The sequence below is a fragment of the Microcaecilia unicolor genome, chromosome 7 (genome assembly GCF_901765095.1).
Source record: "Microcaecilia unicolor chromosome 7, aMicUni1.1, whole genome shotgun sequence".
NCBI lineage: Eukaryota > Metazoa > Chordata > Amphibia > Gymnophiona > Siphonopidae > Microcaecilia > Microcaecilia unicolor.
This window is the reverse complement of record NC_044037.1, coordinates 267,345,150-267,371,180: the sequence shown is the minus strand read 5'-3', so window position 1 is coordinate 267,371,180 and position 26,031 is coordinate 267,345,150. Positions and strand designations below refer to the sequence as shown.

Genomic DNA, 26,031 nt, shown 5'->3' with positions numbered 1-26,031 from the left:
GGCAGAAACCTAATTAGTAGCAACATTCTATGCTACCAATCCCGGGGCAAGCAGTGGCTTCCCCCATGACCATCTCAATAACAAACTATGGACCTTTCCTCCAGGAACTTGTCCAAATCTATTTTAAACCCAATTACACTAACTACTGTTACCACATCCTTCGGCAGCGAGTTCCTGTCCTCACTTGGATTCCAGGGCTCTGTCCTTTCCTGGTTCTCTTCCTACCTCTCCCTCCGCACCTTTAGTGTTCACTCTGGTGGATCCTCTTCTACTTCTATCCCTCTGCCTGTCGGTGTACCTCAAGGTTCTGTTCTTGGTCCCCTCCTCTTTTCTATCTACACTTCTTCCCTTGGTTCATTAATCTCATCCCATGGCTTTTCCTACCATCTCTATGCTGATGACTCCCAAATCTACCTTTCTACCCCTGATATCTCACCTTGCATCCAAACCAAAGTTTCAGCGTGCTTGTCTGACATTGCTGTCTGGATGTCTCAACGCCACCTGAAATTAAATATGACCAAAACCGAGCTTCTCATTTCCCCCCCCAAACCCATCTCCCCGCTCCCCCCGTTTTCTATTTCTGTTGATGGCTCTCTCATTCTCCCTGTCTCCTCAGCTCAAAACCTTGGGGTTATCTTTGACTTTTCTCTCTCCTTCTCTGCTCATATCCAGCAGATCGCCAAGACCTGTCGTTTCTTTCTTTACAACATCCGTAAAATCCGCCCCTTTCTTTCTGAGCACTCTACCAAAACCCTCATCCACACCCTTGTCACCTCTCATTTGGACTACTGCAATCTGCTTCTTGCTGGCCTCCCACTTAGTCACCTCTCCCCTCTCCAGTCGGTTCAAATCTCTGCTGCCCGTCTCGTCTTCCGCCAGGGTCGCTTTACTCATACTACCCCTCTCCTCAAGTCATTTCACTGGCTCCCTATCCGTTTTCGCATCCTGTTCAAACTTCTTCTACTAACCTATAAATGTACTCACTCTGCTGCTCCCCAGTATCTCTCCACACTCGTCCTTCCCTACACCCCTTCCCGTGCACTCCGTTCCCTGGATAAATCCTTCTTATCTGTTCCCTTCTCCGCTACTGCCAACTCCAGACTTCGCTCCTTCTGTCTTGCTGCGCCCTATGCCTGGAATAGACTTCCTGAGCCCCTATGTCTTGCCCCATCCTTGACCATCTTTAAATCTAGATTGAAAGCCCACCTCTTTAACATTGCTTTTGACTCGTAACCACTTGTATCCACTCGCCTCCACCTACCCTCCTCTCCTCTTTCCTCTACACATTAATTGATTTGTTTGCTTTATTTTTTTGTCTACTAGATTGTAAGCTCTTTGAGCAGGGACTGTCTTTCTTCTATGTTTGTGCAGCACTGCGTACGCTTTGTAGCGCTATAGAAATGCTAAATAGTAGTAGTAGTAGTTCCAGAGCTTAACTATTCTTTGAGTGAAAAAAGATGTCCTCCTATTTGTTTTAAAAGTGTTTCTATGTAATTCCATTGAGCTTCCCCTGGTCTTTGTACTTTTTGAAAGAGTGAAAAATCGATTCACTTCTACCTGTTCTACACCACTCAGTATTTTGTAGACCTCAGTCATATCTCCCCTCATTTTCCAAGCAGAAGAGTCCTAACCTCTTTAGCCATTCATCATATGAGAGGAGCCCCATCCCCTTTATCATTTTGGTTGCTCTTTTTTGAACCTTTTCTAATTCCGCTATATCTTTTTTTGAGATACGGCGACCAGAACGGAACACAATACACAAGGTGAGGTTGCACCATGGACAATACAGAGACATTATAATATTCTTGGTTCTATTTACCATCCCTTTCCTAATAATTCCTAGCATCCTGCTTGCTTTTTTTATGCCACTGCCACCACACCCTGAGCAGAAGATTTCAGTGTATTGTCTACAACAACACCTTGATCTTTTTCTTGGGTGCTGACCCCCAAGCATCAAGTAACTATGATTCGGACTGTTCTTCCCAATGTGCGTCACTTTGCATTTGACCACATTAAATTTCATCTGCCATTTGGATGCCCAGTCTTCCAATTTCAAAAATCACTACATTCAGTATTTGGATTCTGGACGTTTTGAGGAAACCATCCAAAGTCAAACTTAGATGTCATATTGAAAATTCCCCTCCACATAGTACAAGTGGTTAGTTTAGCTGGGTTTAAAAAAAAGGTTTGGACAAATTCCTGGAGGAAAAGTCCATAAACCACTGCTTTATCCCTGGGGATAAGTAGCATGCAAACTATCTACTTTTTGGTATCCTGCCAGGTATTTGTGATTTGAATTGACCACTGTTGGAAACAGGATAGTGGGCTTGATGGACCTTTGATCTAACCCAGTATGGTAATTCTTACTTTCTTATGAGGCTAGACATTTTGAGATTTTAGAAAGTATATCCAACTTAGAATAAGGACATCAAAGTCAGTACATCGCATATGGACACCCATTTCTCATGTATTTTACAACAGGATCTGCCAACATACAGCCTGTTCTAAAATACATGCGAAATGAATGTCCAGGTGGTGATTATATCCAGCATGAACTTCCAGTTTACAAACAGAAACATCCAAACTATGGAAGGGGCAAAACAAGGGACATGGATGACTTTGTGGCAGCATAAGAGCATCCATATTATAAAATGGTCATGTAGCTGTTCATGTGAAGACGTAGCCTTATGTTTAGAGCAGCCAACTGATAACCAGGACAGAGAATCAGAGGATGCTGGTTCAAATCCTACTGCAGCTCTTTGTAATTTTCTTTTCTTTAAATTGTGAGTCCTCCAGGGACAGAAAAATATCTACTGTGACTTCTCTTTCTCCATCCAGTAGAGAACTGCTCAATGAGAGCATCTTTCTGTAACCTGAACATTCCAACTACCAGTTCTAAATACAGACGTCCATCTTTTTGGTCATGGACGCCCCTTCCCATTCTGAAATTGGAGTTGGATGTCCATTTTTTGGCCCCTCCCTAGTCCCACTCAAAACATGCCCAGATCACTCCCCATTGTCATATGGACAAACTGTAATTGTAGACGCTCATATCCTGGCTTTATAAAATCGGGATTTTGTTGTCCATGCAATATGGACATCTAAATGCTGGTTTTCAGACATCCAAAACATGAATAGAGATCAATAAACAAAGTCCTTTGGGTAAAGCCTGTGACCTTCTTCTGGATGAAAAGGTATCCCCTGCCAAGTGTGGCTGCATTCACTTGTATTAATGCATAAAAACTATCAAACTTTTGAAAATGTATATACAGATTAATTTGCATATTTTGAATATTTTACATATCAGACCTTGAGGATCATTGTTAGTTAACTCTAAATTGAATTGACAATTCATTATTGCTCTGTTTGCATATGCTAAAAGGAGCGGAACGTTAGGTAGAAATTGAAATATTTAAGACATAACAAATTTTTACCTGGATTTGAGCAGTCCTTGGGCCAGGCTTCTCTCTCGTATATTCGTTTTCATGACCTCATTGTAGTCACCATTTTTGAAAATAGGATGTGCAAACCATCCGCCATAAAACTATTCAATTAATAAAGAAGAATGTCATAAAACCTACAGACTATGATAATCTGTACAGATATAATTTTAATTCATACAGTATCACCAACACAAGGTTTTATTTACACATTTTGTACTTATCATTCTCTGTTGAATTCATTGGACGTCATTTAAACCTTCTGAAGCAACATATACATCCTACATAGGGCCCTGTTTACTAAGCAGCGTTATAGGCGCGTTAACATTTTTAACACGCGTTAATCATATACGTGCCTGCAATATCCCTGTAGGCGCCTAAATGGTTAGCATGCACGCTAAGCGACTAACACACCTTAGTAAACAGGGCCCATACAGTTGTGCTCTCAAAAAAGCTGAACCAACCAGATTGAGTCAACTCGTCCTTTTCCAGTGACTAAATCAGCAGTGTGCAAAAAATCAGCATCAACTTTAAAATTTTCAGCTGTTGAATTTTTTTCAAACTATTGTGTACCTTAGTTTGTCACTTGAGTCGTAAAAGTGAACTGTAACTTCTCAGCACTCCCTTTGGCTTGTTCCCATGATTGAAGCCTACCCAGTACTTAAGATTAAAATTTTGCTTTTCCTTCTTTGACTACACATTAAGAAGTGGACGTTTCATTTCTTTTGATGCCATGATTGTTTTATTGCGGGGTAGTACACTCCTATCATTATGGTAAGGATTCCAAGATGTGTTTTGTTTCCTGCAGAACTTTTAGTCTATTCGATTCAATGCCCTCTTGAATAAGTTTAATGCTATCCCTCCACCAATTCGGTTCACTCTATCACTGCGCTATGATTTGTACCTTGGTATGACAGCGTCCCCTTGGTTATCTTCCTTCCACCAGGTCTCAGAGACACCTATTATATCTATCTTTTTATTTGGTGCAATATATTCTATCTCGCTCATCTTATTTCTTAGGCTTCTGGCATTTGTATACAGACATATCAAACAATGTTTGCTATTCCTATGTACAACTTGCTCAACAGTTGACGGTGATAATTTGCAATCTTTAAAATATGTCTGCTCTGCATGTAAAGACACCTGGAGGAGCATAATCGAAAGGGGCGCCCAAGTTTTCCTGAGGACGTCCTCGCAGGATGTCCCAGCGAAGGGGCGGGGAAACTTGTATTATCGAAAAAAGATGGGCGTCCATCTTTCGTTTCAATAATACGGTCGGGGACGCCCAAATCTTGACATTTAGGTCGTCCCTAGAGATGGCCATACTTAGACTTGGTCGTTTCTGATTTTTGGCGATAATGTAACTAAGGACGCCCATCTCAGAAACGACCAAATGCAAGCCCTTTGGTCGTGGGAGGAGCCAGCATTCGTAGTGCACTGGTCCCCCTGACATGCCAGGACACCAACCGGGCATCCTAGGGGGCACTGCAGTGGACTTCAGAAAAAGCTCCCAGGTACATAGCTCCCTTACCTTGTGTGCTAAGCCCCCCAATCCCCCCCCCAAAACCCACTACCCACAACTGTACACCACTTCCATAGCCCTAAGGGTGAAGGGGGGCACCTAGATGTGGTTACAGTGGGTTTGTGGTGGGTTTTGGAGGGCTCATGTTTACCACCACAAGTGTAACAGGTGGGGGGGATGGGCCTGGGTCCGCCTGCCTGAAGTGCACTGCACCCACTAAAACTGCCTGCATACTGCTGTGATGGACCCTGAGTATGACATTTGAGGCTGGCACAAAATTTTTTTAAGTTCTTTTTTTTAGGGTGGGAGGGGGTTAGTGACCACTGGGGTAGTAAGGGGAGGTCATCCCCGATTACCTCCGGTGGTCATCTGGTCAGTTTGGGCAACTTTTTGTGCCTTGGTCGTAAGAAAAACTGGACCAGGTAAAGTCGTCCAAATGCTCGTCAGGGACGCACTTTTTTTTCCATTATGGGTCGAGGACGCCCATATGTTAGGCACGCCCAAGCCTTTGCTATGCCTCCAACATGCCCCCAGGATCTTTGGTCATCCCCGCGATGGAAAGCAGTTGGGGACGCCCAAAATCGGCTTTTGATTATGCCGATTTGGGTGACCCTGTGAGAAGTACGTCCATCTTCCGATTTGTGTCGAAAGATAGGCGACCTTCTGTTTTGAAAATAAGCCTGTCAGTCTACTATGGTCTTTATTGCAACCTTGTTATTGAGATACCTTATCATCCTTGTTTTGGTAATATCTTTTAAAGATACCTTGTTCCAAACCATGAGCTTTTGAGCTACTGTCAGCCTTCCCCCAGTTTCTAGTTTAAAAGCTACTCCATCTCCTTTTCAAATGTTGATGCCAGTAGCCTGCTTGTCTGTATGTTTCTCTTTCTCCTCCCTCCCAGTATATGTCTTCCCTGTGTGTCTCTGCGTTTCCTTTTCCCCTCTCTTCCTCCCTGTGTTGCTCTCCTATGTTCATCTATACTCCCTTTTCTCCCTGCATGTTTCTGCACTTTTTAGCCCTCTTCCCAGTATGTCTCAGTTTTTTTCCTCTCCCTCCATTTCTTTCTGCTATTTTTTTTTTTTTAATCTCAACCCCCCTTTCTCTGAGGCTACCCACCTGCCTTCCTGTTCTGTGTCTCACACACAACATTTTTATGCCAGTTATCTTTTAAAGCAGCAGCAAAATAAGTTGGTTTTCTAACTCTGGAAATGCAGGGATCAAAATGGTGAGGACGTGAGACCAAGGTGGTGAACTGTGGATCCTTTCCTCCTGTTCTTCTTCTCTCCAGCATTACTAGGAGGGCTTCTAAGTGCAGCTATTTGTGTGGCTCAAAAACACTGGTAGAGCTGAGCCCATTTTATTCATTATTTTGGGGGAGAGGGTCTCTTTCACCCTCCTTAACAAGGGAAACAATTCTTAAAAAAAAATTAGATCCTACACTGCCTGTCAGACCCTATCTGCTACTGTAAGTTAATGGGCTTTAAGGGACAGACAGAGGAAAGCAGAACTGGGACCAACATGAATAGAAAAAATAAAATTGTCAGACAACAAAAGTAGAAAGTAGAAAACATATGTTATTTTCATTCTGGTGACTGGAACATGTCAGTTTTGAGAGTTTGCATCTGCTATCTTTATATTTTGCACAGTACAGGAAGAAATGCATCTTTTTCTATTTTCTGGTGTTGCACTGCATGCAAAGTCTGACTCCTTGGGGTTTCAGGTTATTTTTTTTTTGTCTAATGTTAGTACTTTATGGGGTTTTTTACTAAGGTGCGCTCATGATTTTAGCGCGCACTAAAATTGTGGGCGTGCTAAATGTTAGAGATGCCAATGCATTTCTATGGGCGTCTCTAACGTTTAGTGCTCCCACAATGTGAACGCGCCTTAGGAGAAGACGCCCTCAATTTGTGGACACTTATCTTTTATTTGAAGAGGGTCTATCTGAGTTCTGCATGTGTGACCAAGGCCGGGTGTCGAGTAGAGATCTGTATTATTCTGTCTGTGCCAGTTTTCCTAATAAATGTATTAATGTTCTAGGGCTCACTGCAATATTTATGATCCTGCCTTTTCCTTGGTAAGTCTTTGTGTGAGTTTTGAAGCTGGTGCTATTATGGTTCTGTACTACTTCACAAAATGCCCGGTGCTGGAGAGGGTTTATGTTGCTGTTATCGAGATGACACCAGAATCAGGTATTTATTTAGTATGGTGAGTTCTAGGGGGAACGCTCTTAGTTTGCTCTGCATCCACTGCTTCTGCGGATGCGGAAAATGCATTTACATTTAACACCTTGATGGTCCCAATGTATAGGGTGAGGGGTCAGGTTACTTGATTTAACTGAAACAATTTTTGCTGAATACATCCAGCATTTGTAAAAATTTTATTTTTGTGTAGTATATAGCCCTTTTCTATACTTTGTGATGGTAACAGGGGGAATAGTTACAGTGAGGGTGCACTACTGTGGCAGTGGAGCCATGGCTAGCCACCCATGTATGAGTACTGGCACCTTTCTTCCTAGGAAAAAAAGTACTGGTTATTGAGCTGATAGGATTATATGAATACTACTACTACTACTACTACTAACTAGCATTTCTAAAGTGCTACTAGGGTTACGCAGCGCTGTACAATTTAAACATAGAAGGACAGTCCCTGCTCAAAGAGCTTACAATCTAAAAGACAAGAGAACAATCTAAAGACAAGTGAACAATCTAGAGGACGAGTGAACAGTTAATCTGATAGGGTGGATAGATTGGGGCATTCTATATATCTCGAGCGGTTAGGCGCCGAAGGCAGCATTGAAGAGGTGAGTTTTAAGCAGAGATTTGAAGATGGGTAGGGAGGGGGTATGGCGTATGGGTAAAGGAAGATTGTTCCAGGCATGGGGTGAGGCAAGGCAGAATGAGCGGAGCCTGGAGTTGGCAGTGGTGGAGAAGGGTACTGAGAGAAGGGCTTTGTCCTGTGAGCGGAGGTTATGGGCGGGAACATAGGGGGAGAGGAGGGTGGAGAGGTAGTGAGGAGCCGCAGACTGAGTGCATATTAAAGCAAGATTTTGCACATGGCATCTATTACCTGCACATATCTTCTGGCAGCATCGATATCCTCCTGTTTGTAAGGGTTTCTTGGTTCTGCCCAGTCGGAATTGATGGTAATAGAGATTTGTCCCCCTTGTTTTGCTCTATAGGTATCATTGTACAAGTGCCAGGCTTCAGCATGGGCCTTTATTAAATTGTGCCCCACATTATAGGGTGCTTGACCTGGTCTTGAGGAGATTCCTTAAAAGAACATAGAAGCAAAGAACATGTCAAACTTGATCAATTTACTAGCAGCTCGCTCTGTGTCATTCAAAATTTTCATTTAAAAACATCAATAAACTAATATGAATAAAATGGAGAATCTACTATCCAGTCCTTTATACTTGCCAGAGGCACCAGTTCTGTGGGTGCCTCATATGTCTGTCTCCCTCTTCAATCTCTCTTCTCAGCTGCTCTGGGTACAGGAGGTTGAAGAGGTGATATGGAAGGCAGTTCTGATAGTGGGGATACTCAAATACCCAATGCAACCACATAGCTAGCACCTATGATAATTGCTATGCAAAAAGGATATTTGTGTGTTTTCACCTATCCAAGGTAGTTTGATTCCATCTTGTCTATGAGATATATTCAGGTAACATAAGCCTTTTAAAATATGAATGGGAAAATGGTTGCTAAGATGGATGCATCTTGACAAGCTCCAGGAGGTCACTACTACTACTACTACTATTTAGCATTTCTATAGCGCTACAAAGCATACGCAGCTGATCGGCCCCACATCTGCATCAGACAATTAGCCAGAATTTGATGATACTGATCAGGAGCAGGGTTGTAAAGCCGAGGAGCCATCTGGCCAAGTTGTGCATTGGTTCGGGCGAAGCACTGAAAAAATGAGGCGGCCTACCATCAGGCCTCTGTGGACTCCTGATGGGAAGTGGTCCTGTGGTGACATCAGCAGACACGGAGTCTGGGAGGAGAGAATTGACTTCCCCTGCAGTGAGGGAGTGCTCCTGAGGTAGGTTGTGATCAGCTCTGATGGTCTGATCACAACCCACCTCGGGCAACCCAGTGTTGGCAATGCACGCTCCTGGGCTGTAAGATCCTGCTTTTGCCACATTCATTCTAAGGCAGAAGATGACAGAAGGCCCATAGACAGAGCTGGAGATCTGAAGTCAGTCACAGAAAAGATTCCTTATCCCCTAGTCCCTAACGATCAGGCACAACGGGTTCCTGGGGAGGTATTGGCAACTGTGCAGTTAGAGTGGGGAGAAGCGGCACTTCCCAGCTGTGACCAATGCCACTTACGAGTGCTGCAGATGCTACGGGTGCTGCCCAGTGGGTGTCATGGGCAGCTTCAGTGGTGTGTCCCAGGAGACTAGTGCTTTTTAGACCAAACAATGGCCTTAGTACACATCGATTACTGCAATGGAGCAACTACTGACTAGACTACAATCAGCTCAAAACACAGCTGCCAGACCGACCAACAGAAAAATCACGATACGAAAATGCCAGTCCACTACTGCAAACACTTCAATGGCTCCCAATCAGAGCCAGAATTCTTTTCAAAGTATGTACAATTGTCCACAAAATCATTTTTGGTCTTGCTCCTGAATACATGACCAACCTAATCGATCTACCACTTTGCAATGCTGCCAACGATGCACACAACTATCTAATCCTCCACTTCCCTACCTGCCTAGGATTAAGATACAAATCAATGTGCTCATCCGGCTTCACTTTTTTAAGCACAAAAAACTGGAACTCACTACCTAAGGAAATAAAATCTATGAGTAATTATAAACTATTTTGCAAACATCTGAAAGCTTTCTTTTTCAGGAAATCCTTCCACATCAATAGCACATACCTACCCTTCCTTCAATGTACTAGCCTTGAGCTAATGATCACAACCATTAGTTACTATATATTCTAATATCTTCACTATAATTGCACTCTGCCAACTACTACCTTGACCATTATTAATTCTTTTATGTCCTAGACTTTCTACTTTAATTGTTAGTATTTATTCTCCACTGATTTTATTGTAAGCCATATTGAAACCAAACATTTTGGAAAAATGTGGGCTACAAATGTCAAATAACTAACCTCCCTGTTTACTAAGCCGTGCGGCAATGCCGATCCAGCCCAAAGTAAATGGGCTGTGTCGATATTAGCGCACAGCTTAGTAAACGGGGGGGGGGGGGGGGGGGGGGGAATAAATAAATAAAAGTAAAATTACTTCTCATTAAATCCAAATCCAATATGAATTGAAGGGGAAAAGGGCTTCAGGTAATTTACAGAATATCCAGGATCAATGACTTGCAATGTTCCTACCTGGTGCAGATGTACCATAGCCATATCCCAAATTTGCTATAATGTATGGTTCATTAAGAGTTATCCAAAACTTCACTTTGTCTCCCAGTCTCTCAAAGAGCAGGCCAGCATAATCTTTAAATTTTTCCACTATGGTCTCATTCTCCCATCCTCCAATGTCCTGCAAAGTTTGAGGAAGGTCCCAGTGATATAGTGTTACCTACCAAGAAAGAAAAGAGTGGGAATATCACAATCCATTCTACCACTGCTCTAGGTGGTACAACATAACACTTACCTTTGTCATCTGTGGTTGATAGGTAAACAAATTTGGAAATCAAGGGAATTGCTTAACAAATATTTCTGTTCTGCATTCAGAGGTGAAGACCCAGAACTAGGACTGCAGAAGACAAGCACAAATAAGAATGGATGAACCTTGAATGATTTTCAGAAGACTGGGTTCATGAGAAGCTAGCTAAATTAAAGGTAGACAAAGCAATGGGGCCAGATAGCAGGATACATCTGGGGGTACTGAATGAACTTAGGGAAGTTTTGGTGGTTCCACTCTCTGATCTTGTCATTGATGTTGAGGAGAGAAGGAGAGAGAAGGGATCAGACTTGGGTGGGTGGGTGGGTGGGTGGGGGGGGGGGAGGTCTTTGATATTGGGGAAGAGGGAAGGGAAATTGGATTGGAAGAGCCTTTGCTTGGGGAGGGTGAAGGGGAATTGGATCAGGGCAGCCTTTGCTCATTGGAGAGAAAGGAGGATTAGATCAGGGCACTTTTAGTATTGCGAAGGGAGAAGGGGAATTGAATCGGGGGAGGGGCGTGTTAGGAGGAAGGGGGATAATGGGACATTTCAGACCACCACCCAGAAGTTATCCAGTCACTGGCTGATATTCAGTGCTAATGCCCAGTCAGCTAACCGGGCAAAGATAGAACTGCTTCATATGTAGTCTTATCTGCCCAGTTAGCTATCCAGACACTGGCACTGAACATCTCTGGTGCTAGCTCCACCCAGATTCCACCCCAGACTGCCCCTGCCCTACACAGATAACGTGCAGGAGGTCCATGCTGATATTCAGTGGCATTGCCTGGTTAAGTGCTGCTGAATATCAGTGGTTAGCTGGCCCCAAGAGATTTATTTGAGCAGATGCCTCTCCTGCCTGCTTAAATCTCTTTGAATATTAGGCCTTAATCATTTGAACTGCTTTATTCTACTATTGATTGTACATAGTTAATGCTGAGCATTTATCCATTGTTTTTTTTCTGTATCATCCCATTTGATGGAAACATTTTGGTTCAGAGCTGCAACGTCTGGCCTGGATTGAGCTATTTGAGGAAACAACAGAGCTGAATGAGTGGATTTATTGTGTCTCCAGCTCTTGTTGGTCCCGGCCCTGACCCCCCAAACAAGCATTACAATTACTAAAAATAATCTGCCCTGTTGCTCCCCAGGCAAATAAGGGTTGCAGACAGAAAACTAAAAAGGTATGATTTAGATAAGCCGCAATATCCTATAAATGATGAAGCTTCTATGACTGGCAACTGGAATATATCTTTAGCACCGTAGACCAGAATAACTAAGCAGAGCCTATTGGTCACTTGATCAAAATTTGCCTTTATCTAATACATGACTATATATTTTTTTATTATTATGTGGGTAATTTTATTTAAAAGCGCCTAGGTTTAGAGGTTGAGGTGACACACAGAGGCCTGTGTATCTTTATAAAATACTAAGGGCAAAGTGGCAGAAATAGCAGCTAGACTGAGGTCACAAACCATTATGCCTGCTCAGGAGAAGGTATAAATGTTTCCATGTTCAATACCAGTGTAAATTATGACTCTACCTCGTCTGCTCCACCTAGAGCATGCCCCCAAGCTTGCCTATACAAGATTCTTTTTACAGCTTGTACTGTTACACATGCAACCAAACTCCTTTTACATGTGTAAAGAAGGCCTTTATGTGTGCAAGATCCTTTAAAAACAAATGACCCCATTTTACTTAAAAAAAAAAACCCCAAAACAAATAAAAGTACAAACAGCTTATGTATCAGTGGCTTTTTCTATAACACATGGGTGAAAACTTTACTGTGAAGGAGGCTGCATTCAATCTCCTATCATGTGTGATACATTCAAGGGCAATTCTATACAACGGTGCCTACCACATGCCTACTTGTAGACTATTCTAGTGGTTCCCAAACCTGTTCTGGGGGCTCCCCAGTCAGTCAGGTTTTCATCCACAATGAATATTAATGAGAGACAGGGGCAACGGAACACCTTTTTGTTTGGGGGAGGGACTAGTTCTGCCCCAAGCTCCAGCATCTCCCCTTATCTACCATCCCATAGTCACCACCCTCCCAAGGCATCCGGTATCCTTTACCACCTTTAAACCCCCAACCATGGTACCCAGCATGTTTCTCCGTCCCTCCCCCATGGTCTCCAGCACTTCTCTTCACCTCCCCGCCTCCCTGACATGTTTAGTGCCTTACTTCCCTTTCCCGGGGTGGTGGTACTATAACCAGCACAGCACCAAAAGCATAGAGGTCGGCAGGCATGGGCCTTGAGCATCTGTGCATGCTTGAGGTATGCCTGCTCCCTCCCCCTCCAAACTTCATAATTCATGCTCAAGGCCCCGCACTGTGCAGCTTTGTAAAAGGGGAAGGGGGATAGATAATATGTACTATCTGTATTAGCTGCAGGGCCACCGAGAGACTGGGCCGGGCCCCGCCCACGCCCCCCCCCCCCCGAGGACGTCGTCGCCACCCCCTCTGTCCACCACTGGGCTGGGCCCCCCTGAATTCAAATCATAGCACCTCACCTCGACCTCGCTCCATGTGTCCTGCCTGGGGGAGTATTTGAGAGCAGGAAACTCGCCCAGAGACAGGTAGGATCCATTCGGTGGGATGAGGGTGCTAGTGTAGAGCATAAGCAACAGGTGCAGGTGGACCTGAGCTATGCAGGGGATAGACCCTCTAAAGTGGCCACTGGATAGCCCAGGCAGGTGGCTAGGCATTTTGTCACAACTGCTAACACCAAAATCTGGTTCAAAGTGGTTCACAATAAGATAAGAATCAATACAATCATTAAAAAAGGCTAACAATAAGACTCAACCTGAGGTAATTAAGAACAGCTTTGAGTAGTTTTTTAAAAACTTGAAGACGTACTAGATCAGAATACCAAGGTCTGCAGGGCCAATCCGGCACTACCATGATTATAAGACCTCTGTGTGCCTCAATCCTGTGAATGAGATGTCCTAGAAGAGGCCACAGAGAAAACACATAAAGAAGTTCTGACAGCTTTGAGATCCTTCGTGCGACAGAAGAACTGAGGCACTTTGGAATTGAGCTTTGTAGCCATAAGATCCATGACTTGGAGACCCCAGAAACTGAGAACAGCTTGAAGCGCTGCCTTACTGAGCTCCCATTCTTCCGGGTCTAGAGTGCGGTGACTTAGAAAGTCCAAAATCAAGAGGGAAGTGGGTCAGAACTAGGCTATCCAAAGACAGGACCACTGGAGTGATGGAATGAAGCAAAGTTTATTGAAAAACAAACTGACTGGTTCTGACCCACTTCCCTCTTGATTTTGAGTCTGTCTGTGGGACTTTTGGAGTTCTCCACGTACGTGGATTCTCTTTGGACTGAGAAAGTCCGCCTGAACATTAGTTGTCCCCGCCACATGAGATGCCAACAGCTCTGAGAGATGATGTTCCTCCCAAACTATGAGAAGAGCAGCTTCCAGATCCAGCTGATGACTCCTCATCCCTCCTTGCCGATTGACATAAACTACTGCTGTTGCATTGTCCAAGAGAATGTGCACAGGCCAGTTTTCAACTAGATGATGAAATGCCTCTCGGGCTAAACAAATTGCTCTTGTTTCCAATAGATTGATCGAGCAACATGCTTCCTCCCGTGAACAAAGACCTTGAGCAAGATGCTCCATACAGTGAGCTCCCCAGCCCCTGAGGCTGGCATTGGTTGTCACTATTATCCACTGAGGCAGATCCAAAGGAACTCCCTTTGTCAGATTCCCTCACTCCAGAGTTCTGAGTATCAGTCCAACGTTTAGAGAATCTGTCTGCAGAGACCAAAGGGACAAGAGGGACTTCTGTAGAGGTCTCATGTGTGATCTGGTCCAAGGAACTACCTCTATCATCGCTGCCATGGATCCTAAGACTTGAAGATAATCTCTCGCACTGGTTTGTGCAGGAGAGTGCGAATCTGATCCTGAAGTTTGACAATCCTGTTCTATGGCAGAAATACTCACCCTTGCAGAGTAATGAAGGAGACTCCAAGATAGTTGAGAGTCTGAGATGGCACTGAGCAACTCTTGAGAGGATTAACCACCCATCTGAGAGATTGAAGAAACTGGACTTCTCGATCTGTGGCCTGCAGACTTTCCTGATACAACTTTGCTCTGAACAACCAATCATCCAGGTAAAGATTAACTAAAATGCCCTCTTTTCCAAGGGCCGCTGCCACCACCACCATGACCTTCGTAAAGGTACGAGGCCGAAGGCAGAGAATGAAACTGATAATGCTTGCCTAAAACCACAAAGCGAAGAAATCACTGGTGCAATGGCCAAATTGGGATGTGCATAGGCCTCTGTTAAATCTAGATCCATCAAAAACTCCCACGACCAAATGGCCACTATGACCGAACAAAAAGTTTCCATATGAAAACTGATAAACTGGAGCATTCGGTTGACCGCCTTGAGATCCAAAATCGGTCGAAAAGGACCCTTCTTTCTTCAGGATGACAATGTAAATGGAATGGCGACCCATTTTGATCTCTTTAGGAGGAACCAGACAAGACAGCCTGTAAATTGAGAAGCTTCCCTAGGGTATCCCTGACTGCTCATGCCTTGAGACGAGAATGACAGGAAGACTCTAGGAAAGCATCTGGCAGCTGCTGCGCAAACTCTAAGGTGTACCCTTCGCAAATAACCTTGAGAACCCACTGATCAGAGATAATCTGGGCCCACCTCCAATAAAACTGAGCCAAGTGAATTGGAGGTTAGGCCTTGACACATTCATTGGGAAGGATGCGCAGGGGACTGAAAGGACGTACGCAGTGCACCTCGAAAGAACTGGAATCTCTGAAAGTATTGAGACTTATGAGCAGTAGCTACCTTGCCTGGTGTGAAGCCACAAAAATCTCAGCCACGTCCCTGACTACAAAGAAGACAGCGACCAAGTGACCAACTGACCCAGGATGATCCTCAGGCAGTTGAGGAGCCTTAGTATCTCCCAGACTCTTAACCAATGTATCAAACTAGTCACCAAATAAAAACAATCCTCGAAAATTGAACTTAGCTTAGACTTAGAAGCCGCATCAGCTGACCAACCTTGAAACCAAAGTAATTACCGTGCTGTAACACTTGAAGCCATAGACTTAGAAAAAGCCCTCAGCAAATCATATAAAGTATCTGGTAAGAAAGCAGAGTCCATCTCTATCTTTGCTATCTCCTCATCTATTAAAGAGAAGTCATCCAAAGTCCTATCTAAAATTCTCTTGGATCAGCAATAACAAGCCCTGGCCACCAAAGATCCACAGATGGCTGCCTGCACCGCCAGAGCAGAGACATCAAAACTATTCTTTAAAAGAGGTTCCATACGCTGATATTGCAGATCTTTAGTGCCGTGGCCTCATCCATGGGAACAGTATTTCTTTTGGTAACCGCAAGGACAACTGCATTAATCACTGGAGGTTTGAGGAGAGACTTGTCCTGATCCGGAAATGCGAAGAGATGAACCATGGATCTTGAAAGATGAAACAGAGCATCTGGCATGTCCCACTGAGCCTGGATGATATCTCTGATGTCCTGATGCATAGATTTACTAGCCTTTCTAATGCCCTTGACCAGAAGATTGACCTTGCACTTCTGCATGGCTACAGACTCCTCTTCAAAATTTAAAGTAGAAGAAACCAAAGATATGAGCTCCTGCAAATCTTTTTTATGAAAAATCCTTACCACAGAGGGGTCCTCTCAAGGGAGGAGAACATCTGCAACTGGATCTGCAGGCCAAGTGTCTTCAGAGAACTCTGGTTCTCCCACGCCAACATCTTCCTCAAGGAGGGGCATCTCCAGATTCGTGTCTGAAGCATTGTCCTCCTCAGATCCCAGGAAACCCTAGGCCATTTGACTGAGGAGCTAAGCCTCCCTGAGTTAGGAAGTATTTTTTCCACGGAGAGAGTAGTGGATGCTTGGAATGCCCTCCCGAGGGAGGTGGTGGAGATGAAAACAGTAACAGAATTCAAACATGCGTGGGATAAGCATAAAGGAATCCTGTGCAGAAGGAATGGATCCTCAGGAGCTTAGTCGAGATTGGGAGGTAGGGCAGACTTATAAGGTCTGTGCCAGAGCCGGTGATGGGAAGCGGGACTGGTGGTTGGGAGGCAGGGATATTGCTGGGCAGACTTATACGGTCTGTGCCAGAGCCGGTGGTTGGGAGGCGGGGCTGGTGGTTGGGAGGAGGGGATAGTGCTGGGCAGACTTATACGGTCTGTGCCAGAGGCGGTGGTGGGAGGCAGGGATAGTGCTGGGCAGACTTATACGGTCTGTGCCAGAGCCGGTGGTGGGAGGCGGGGCTGGTGGTTGGGAGGCGGGGATAGTGCTGGGCAGACTTATACGGTCTGTGCCAGAGCCGGTGGTTGGGAGGCGGGGCTGGTGGTTGGGAGGAGGGGATAGTGCTGGGCAGACTTATACGGTCTGTGCCCTGAAGAGCACAGGTACAAATCAAAGTAGGGTATACACAAAAAGTAGCACATATGAGTTATCTTGTTGGGCAGACTGGATGGACTGTGCAGGTCTTTTTCTGCCGTCATCTACTATGTTACTATGTACAGTGGGGGAAATAAGTATTTGATCCCTTGCTGATTTTGTAAGTGTGCCCACTGACAAAGACATGAGCAGCCCATAATTGAAGGGTAGGTTATTGGTAACAGTGAGAGATAGCACATCACAAATTAAATCCGGAAAATCACATTGTGGAAAGTATATGAATTTATTTGCATTCTGCAGAGGGAAATAAGTATTTGATCCCCCACCAACCAGTAAGAGATCTGGCCCCTACAGACCAGGTAGATGCTCCAAATCAACTCGTTACCTGCATGACAGACAGCTGTCGGCAATGGTCACCTGTATAAAAGACACCTGTCCACAGACTCAGTGAATCAGTCAGACTCTAACCTCTACAAAATGGCCAAGAGCAAGGAGCTGTCTAAGGATGTCAGGGACAAGATCATACACCTGCACAAGGCTGGAATGGGCTACAAAACCATCAGTAAGACGCTGGGCGAGAAGGAGACAACTGTTGGTGCCATAGTAAGAAAATGGAAGAAGTACAAAATGACTGTCAATCGACAAAGATCTGGGGCTCCACGCAAAATCTCACCTCGTGGGGTATCCTTGATCATGAGGAAGGTTAGAAATCAGCCTACAACTACAAGGGGGGAACTTGTCAATGATCTCAAGGCAGCTGGGACCACTGTCACCACGAAAACCATTGGTAACACATTACGACATAACGGATTGCAATCCTGCAGTGCCCGCAAGGTCCCCCTGCTCCGGAAGGCACATGTGACGGCCCGTCTGAAGTTTGCCAGTGAACACCTGGATGATGCCGAGAGTGATTGGGAGAAGGTGCTGTGGTCAGATGAGACAAAAATTGAGCTCTTTGGCATGAACTCAACTCGCCGTGTTTGGAGGAAGAGAAATGCTGCCTATGACCCAAAGAACACCGTCCCCACTGTCAAGCATGGAGGTGGAAATGTTATGTTTTGGGGGTGTTTCTCTGCTAAGGGCACAGGACTACTTCACCGCATCAATGGGAGAATGGATGGGGCCATGTACCGTACAATTCTGAGTGACAACCTCCTTCCCTCCGCCAGGGCCTTAAAAATGGGTCGTGGCTGGGTCTTCCAGCACGACAATGACCCAAAACATACAGCCAAGGCAACAAAGGAGTGGCTCAGGAAGAAGCACATTAGGGTCATGGAGTGGCCTAGCCAGTCACCAGACCTTAATCCCATTGAAAACTTATGGAGGGAGCTGAAGCTGCGAGTTGCCAAGCGACAGCCCAGAACTCTTAATGATTTAGAGATGATCTGCAAAGAGGAGTGGACCAAAATTCCTCCTGACATGTGTGCAAACCTCATCATCAACTACAGAAGACGTCTGACCGCTGTGCTTGCCAACAAGGGTTTTGCCACCAAGTATTAGGTCTTGTTTGCCAGAGGGATCAAATACTTATTTCCCTCTGCAGAATGCAAATAAATTCATATACTTTCCACAATGTGATTTTCCGGATTTAATTTGTGATGTGCTATCTCTCACTGTTACCAATAACCTACCCTTCAATTATGGGCTGCTCATGTCTTTGTCAGTGGGCACACTTACAAAATCAGCAAGGGATCAAATACTTATTTCCCCCACTGTATATGATATGTCAGAAGGAAGTGCTGGAGGGAGTTGATTTGTGTAAAAGAAAGGCCCAATACATCTGCAACACAAATTCAAGAGGGAATGCACCCTCAGGAACTCCCCCCTGTGTAGCTACAGGCAGCGAAGAAGCCTCTAAAAACTGCATTGGAACGGAAGCAGGCCACTCCAGTGTGACAGGCTGCTGCTCTAACATGGTGGTGCTTCCCGCCAAAACCAGAGCTGGGGACTGACGAACACCCACTTCTATCTAAGAAGAAACCGTGGAGGCCGACACAAATGTTGGCTCAGAAGAAACAGAAACTGACTGAAACACCCTGGAGATATAAAACTTACTCCAGCTGCCGAGAGATCTCTTTGGCACATAGAACAGTGCCAGAGCTTTTCCGCCATGGAGCAATCCTGCTTTTTTAATGAACCCTTGTGAAATGAAGGAAAGATAGCCGTTAAACACCCGATCCTAGCGCTGGAAAGGGTGCACTCAAAATCAGGTTAGTCAGAAACAGATCTTCTTAAATCGTTTGCGCTTTTTTTTAAACCAGAAAACAATGTGGCTGTCTCTCCTAGTCCTCAGAAGACCCTTCCCGAATCTAGCAAGGAGTTGTAGCCTGCAGAAATAACCAAAATGGGAGGAGGTTGTGGGGGGAGGGACCCAGCCACCCAAGTGTGACACCTCTGAGGTTTTTAGAGTACCCCTGTGGGCCTCAGCTTCTGCTGTTAACAGTTCTTATTTTTTTTTTTTTAAGACCAGTGCACAGAAGAAAGGAGAAAACACCAAGATATAATCCCTGGGGGTTTTTTGTTGTTGTTGTTGGGTTTTTTTTTAAAGAAAGGGAGACATAAACATCAAGGGAAAGGAAAAAAAAATAATAAGAAACTGAAGGGCTCACCTGCTGGAGACTGAGAATACTACACATCTTCCTCTAGCAACCTAGGGCTCTTTTTGGCTCTCACAAGAGTCAGAATTCTCAGTCTCCACCTGCTGGAAGGCATGCACAACCCATCAGCTACTTTCTGGGATGGTCCAGAGGGACACTGAGGAAGAAGCCCTTAATTCTTTCCTAGTATACAGTCTTCAGTTTCCTTTTTTTTTTTTTTTAATTGTGTCTACCTACAGCTTGCCATTTCTTTCCCTCACTCTGGCTCTCCTATTTCACTTCTTCTTATTTCCCAGTCTGTCACTAACTCTGTCCTCTTTATTCCTCCCCCATTCAGCATCCTCCCCCCCCCCCCCCCGCTTCCATCCTGCATGTGTCCTCTTTTTTCCAGTGTGTGCCCTTTTTCTCTCCCCTTTCCATACAGTGTGCTCTCTTTCTCTCCCCACTTTCTTCCAGTGTGTATCCTCTTTTCTTCCCTTTTCCATCCAGTGTGTGCCATCTATTCTACTACTACTACTACTTATCATTTCTATAACGCTACTATTCTCCCCCATCCAGCATCTGCCCTCTCTCTCTCTTCTCTTCCGTTCAACATCTGCCCTTTTTCTCTGCTCTCCTCTCCATTCAGCATATGCCCTCTTTCTCTGCCCCTTTTCTCTCCTTACTTCCATCCAGCCCCTGCCCTTTCTTTCCTCTTTTCCATCCAGCATCTGCCCCCCTTTCTCCCCCTTCCACCTAGGGTCTGTCCTCTTTTGCTCACCCCTCCATCCAGCATTTGACCCTTCTCTCTTCCCACTTCCATCCAGAATCTGGCTTCTCTCTCTCCCCAGTTCCATCCAGAATCTGGCCTCTCTCTTTCCCCATTTCTATCCAGCACCTGCCCGTTTTCTCTGGTCCCTTTCATCCAGCGTCTGACCCCTCTCTCTCCAAGTTCCATCCAATGTTTTCCCTCTTTCTCGCCCCCCTCTCCATCCAGCATCTGGCCCCTCTTTCCCCTCACTTCCATCCAGAGTCTGACCCCTCTCTCTCCCCAGCTTTATCTAGCTTCTGCCCTCTTTCTCTGATCCCTTCCACCCAGCGTATGTCATCCAGCATCTCCTCCTTCTTTTCCCCTTTTCTATCCAGCATCTGCCCCCCCCCTACATCCAGTGCTGCCAGTTCTCTTTCCCTTCCATCTGGCATCTATCACTTCTCTCCCCCTCATCCAGAATCTGTCCCCTTTCTTTGCCCCCCATCCAGTATTTATCTCTCTCTCTCCTCATGTCATCTAGCGTCTGATCCCTCTCTTCTCTTCCATCCAGCATCTGTCTCCTCTCTCCCCCTCATCCAGCATCTGTCCCCTCTGTCCCCTACATCCAGTGTCTGACCCCTTTCTCCGGCCCCCCAATATCCAGTATCTACTCACTCCCACCTGACACCCCACTGCTGCCACCGCTTCTGCTGTTTCAGAACAATGCTTGGCCACTCTCTTCCTCCTTGCGGCTGCCAGCTCTACCTTGGAACAGGAAATGATTTCATAGGGGGTGGGACTGGCAGCCGGGAGGAGGAAGAGAGCGGCCCTGTGATCGCTTTTTTTTTTATTTTGCTGCCACTGCTGAAACAGCAGCAGTGGTGATGGCAGTGGAGAGTTGGGTAGGAGTGGGGAGAGCCTGGTGTGCCTCCTGCCCCCTCTGAATTTTTTGATGCCTGTTCTGATGCCTATGATGAGAGAGATTTGCATACACTGCATGTGTAAATCTCTCTCATGAATATTCACTGTGGATATCCTGCAAACCTGACTGGTCGGGGAACCCCTAGAACAGGTTTGGGGCCCACTGGACTATTCTATAAAGAAAAGTATACACAAACTCTTCTTTATAGAATACTAGTGTAACAGATCCTATACATACATAGATATTTATTTGCCAGCACTTACACTAATCACAGAGCTGCTTTAAATGATCACATTTAAATTGCTAAAGCAAGTGTATAGATTATAGTATTATCTAATCTATGTTCTGCGTTTTGCCCCAATGGCGTACCAAGGGCAAGGCAGTGGGGGCGGTCCGCTCCGGGTGCAAGCAGCAAGGGGGTGTACCCTGCCCCCTTTGACATTAACTTCCTGTTCCAGGGCAGGGGCAGGGGACTGGCAGAACCTACAGCTGCATGACTGCTCAGCGCACCCCCTTGCTTCGAGGAGGAGGGAGAGCAGGAGGGGGATGCGCCTGGCGGAAGGGGGGGTGATATGTCTTGGGTGCCAACCAAGCTAGGTACACCACTGCTCTGCCAAATTCCACCTATTTGAATGTCCATCTGCAAACTATGCACCATGAAATTTAGGAACAATTTGTAGAATAGTGCGTAGCCAGAATATTGGCATTTGTACCCGTATGTGCTTGTATTCAGGTCATTTACATGTGTTCCTGGTGCCTAAATCTTGGTGATGGTTCACCGTAGTGGAAGAACACAACAATCCCACAGATTGCACAAACAGTCAGGGACAGTAGTGGGAAATGGATTATGGCTATCCAAGGAAAACGGAAACAGCCTCAAAATTTCAAAGTAAGTATTTATTGCTGACTGAACACTTGACACAGTACTGTGTTTCGGCCATGAAGACCTGTCTGAACACTGTATTTGTTGACGTAAATATCCAATAATTCCAATATGGCAATGAACACCAAGAGGATATTGGGAAATTGATCTTGAAAAAGACCTTTGGTTAGTCTGGAAAGGTGCAGCGATGCTCTCTTACTGGTGCCAAAATGCCGTCTGAGTGATCAGACTTTGAAATTTTGAGGTTGTTTCTGTTTGTCCTTGGATAGGCATAGTCTACTTCCCCACTGTCCCTGACTGCCTAAATCTTGGTGCCTTCTATATAGAATTATTCCTGTTAATGATTTTCTCATAATTATTAAAATTACCAAATAATCGTAATAGTATCAGCACAAGAGAGGGTGTTTCTTCACTCAGTTTGTGGTTGGACTCTGGAATTCGTTGCCAGACAATGTGGTGGAAGCAGTTGGCTTGGCAGAGTTTGGCGAGGGTTTGGATGATTTCCTAGAAGAGGGGTCCATGACCCATTATTGGGATGGACTTGGGAGGATCAATTGCTTATTCCTAGGATAAGCAAAGAGAGGTGGGAGAGAGGGAATATGATAGATATGTTTAAATACCTCAGTGGCATTAATGTACAGGAGGTGAGCCTTTTTCAAATGAAGGAAACTTCTGGAATGAGACGGCATAGCATGAAGTTAAGAGGAAATAGGCTTAGGAGGAATCTGAAAAACTACAGGTGGGCCTTTCATGGAGAGGGTGGTGGATATGTGGAATGGCCTCCCAGTGGAGGTTGTGGAGACGAGGATTGTGTCAGAATTTAAGAAAGCGTGGGGCAGGCACATGGGATCCATTAAGAAAAGGAGTTAGTGGTTACTGAGGATGGGCAGGCTGGATGGGCTAGCCATTTGGCCCTTATCTGCCATCATTTTTCTATGTTTCTACAATCATTTATAAGTTCCAGTAGTTGTAAATATCCATAACAGGAATACCCTACATGTCCAGTTGTATATTGGGCTGCACATAACTGTGACAGTGCTGCTGAAAGAAGGAGCAGTAAAGTTGATGCCAAGGTATAGCAAGGTGAAAACTCTGAAGGGCAGCTGTGCTATGAATGACCTTTCTAGCACTTTCCTTGTTGACTTGCATCTCCTCCTAGATAGCTAAAACTCTTGGTGCTCTCTGCTCTTGAATTTCCTTATTTCTCAGAGAATATGCAGAGACTAAGATGCCTGCATAAAAGGAGACTGAAAGTCAGGATTCAATTACTACCAGTGGCATAGCCAGAAATGATTTTTTGGTGGGGCTTGAGGTGAACTCGAGTGGGCACAAGGTAGTGCAGATGACATCACCTCCGGTTCTCCTCTCATTGGCCTGTTGTGCTGCCATTGACTAGGTGGACCTGACTCCATAGTGGAGGGGCCTTAGCACAACCAGGCCCACCTGTAGTTATGCCCCTGATTCCTACTGACTCTTCTTCTGACCTTAGGCAAATTACTTCACCCTCTCTTGCTTCAGGCACAAATTTAGACTGCAAGCCTTCTGGGGACAGGGAAATAACTACTAGTAGTGTAGCCACAGGTGGTTTCAGGTGGGCCAGGGCCCACCCACTAAGGGGTCAGGCCCACCCAGCAGTGGCACACCCTTTCTCCAGCTACTACTACTTGACATTTCTAAAGCGCTACTAGGGTTACGCAGCGCTGTACAATTTAACATAGAAGGACAGTCCCTGCTCAAAGGAGCTTACAATCTAAAGGACAAATGTACTGTCAGTCAAATAGGGGCAGTCTAGATTTCCTGAAAGGTATAAAGGTTAGGTGCCGAAAGCAACATTGAAGAAGGTGGGCTTTGAGCAAGGATTTGAAGATGGGTAGGGAGGGGGCTTGGCGTAAGGGCTCAGGAAGTTTATTCCAAGCATAGGGTGAGGCGAGGCAGAATGAGCGGAGCCTGGAGTTGGCGGTGGTGGAGAAGGGTACTGAGAGGAGGGATTTGTCCTGTGAGCGGAGGTTACGGACGGGAACATAAGGGGAAATGAGGGTAGAGAGGTAATGAGGGGCTGCAGACTGAGTGAGGATTGCAAAGCCCCACCAGCTGAAGAGCTACTCAAATGTATCCTGAACATTCTCCCTTGCAGCTCGGCAGTTTGCAGCAGGTTTAGTGAGCTGCCTGATACTAGCACTCAGCTCATGCTCAGTTTTCAACAGGATATTGTTCCCACCCATTTTGGCAGTAGGCCCATCCAAAATTGAGGTCTATCTATTCCACTGATACTTAATGTACCTGACTATAACTCACCTTTAACTACTAGTGAAAAAGCATGAGGTAAATCTACATAAATATATAAGATTCACTCTTTTGCTGGATAGTATAATTTTAAAGAGCCTACATTTAACATTTACCTGAGGTTTGACGCCTGCTTCAAGGAGCGCATCAATGAGTCGAACGTAGTAACTTAATCCAGCTTCATTTATAAATTTTAGAGTCCCATCAGGGAGAACACGAGGCCAAGAGATTGAAAAACGATAGTAAGGCAGCTTCATGTTCTTGAGCATAGCCACATCCTCCTTGATCTTATGATAACTGTCACAAGCAGTGTCTCCATTTTCATCGTTTGATATCCTCAAGGGGGTGTGAGCAAACTGGTCCCAGATGCTCAGTCCTTTTCCATCAGTCCTCCAGGCTCCTTCAATCTATATTTCATGAACAAATGAAAAGATACAATACTTTTTCTTTAGTTTTCACATTTCATAGTAATGCGGCCTAATTTCACCATTTCAGATATGGTTTATGGTTTATTAGTAGTTGCTCTACCGCCTCAGTTGCAGCACAAATCAAGTCGGTTTCCACTCAAAGTTCAAGAGAGGAAAACAACTACAATCCAAATAGGAAAGGACCAAGCATTCAGAGAGCCACAAACATTCCAGGAGATACTGAATTCCACTTCACAAAGCCTGGACCATATCACCTCACCAATCATCCGAAGCAGTATTAAAGAGAGAAGTTTTCAGATTAGCCTTAAAGACCTTAAAAGACAGTTCAGCACAGAAAAGTAGGGGTAGCTTTTTCCATCAATAGCAGGAAAAAGACACTATTCCTGGTACATTCCCATTTTGCTTGTGAGGGTCCAGGAAGCACTAGGCGGTAGTTGTTCAGGGAAGCTAGGGTGCAAGAGGGTGTATAAGGTATTGTAACAGAGGGAAGGAAAGTGGGGGGGTACCATAATGCAGTGCCTTAAAGGCCAGGATAAGAATTTTAAATTGAATCTTGTATTTTGTCGGGAGTCAATGCAGTTGTTGAAAGAGAGGAGTAACATGATCACACCTTTAAGCACAGCAGAGGAAGCAGGTAGCCGAGTTCTGAAGAGATTATAGTCTTTTCATCTCAGATAGAGCAAGGTCTGCAGAGATCACATTATAATAATTGAGCCTGGAACCGACAAAAGTGTGATGTAGTATGTGCAGAGTATTACAATTGAGGGCATGTCTGATGGAATTAAGTCTGCAAAGAGCTAAAAGTCTGCCTTCAGAACCATTGAGATTTGTTTTGAAAACGTTAGCAGGCAGGCACTATTTGGGGCAGCCCACATCTGCCCAAGAAGGAACCCCAGTGCAGCAAGCAGGCACAGGCCCTGTTCCTGACAAGCACTGAAGGTCTGGAGGGGTGGGGGGTGGGGAAGAAGTAGAGGACTTTTAGATGCTGCTGTTTAGGCACCCAAAATCCAGTGCCCAAATGGTAGTACCCATACAGCAGCGACCAAAGCTCGCATACCCTTGCCTGGCACCTATCCATGCATTAAATGTGTTACAGATAACAGAGGTGCACTTAACATCATCTACTGAAGTGGCATTAAATTTGCAATTCTACAACTGGGTACCTCCATTT

At 45.1% G+C, this 26,031-nt stretch overlaps 1 protein-coding gene across 1 annotated transcript in view; it reads right to left on the bottom strand.

The window, feature by feature from the left end:
- LCT (lactase) overlaps nucleotides 1-26,031 on the bottom strand; it is an 86,611-nt gene that overhangs the window by 15,499 nt on the left and 45,081 nt on the right. The window contains exons 12-15 of the mRNA XM_030210868.1: nucleotides 24,549-24,839; nucleotides 10,320-10,518; nucleotides 8,029-8,231; nucleotides 3,435-3,544 (exon numbers count right to left, since the gene is read on the bottom strand). Of these exons, the coding sequence (XP_030066728.1) occupies nucleotides 3,435-3,544; nucleotides 8,029-8,231; nucleotides 10,320-10,518; nucleotides 24,549-24,839 (803 nt within the window). The remainder of the gene's footprint in view (nucleotides 1-3,434; nucleotides 3,545-8,028; nucleotides 8,232-10,319; nucleotides 10,519-24,548; nucleotides 24,840-26,031) is intronic.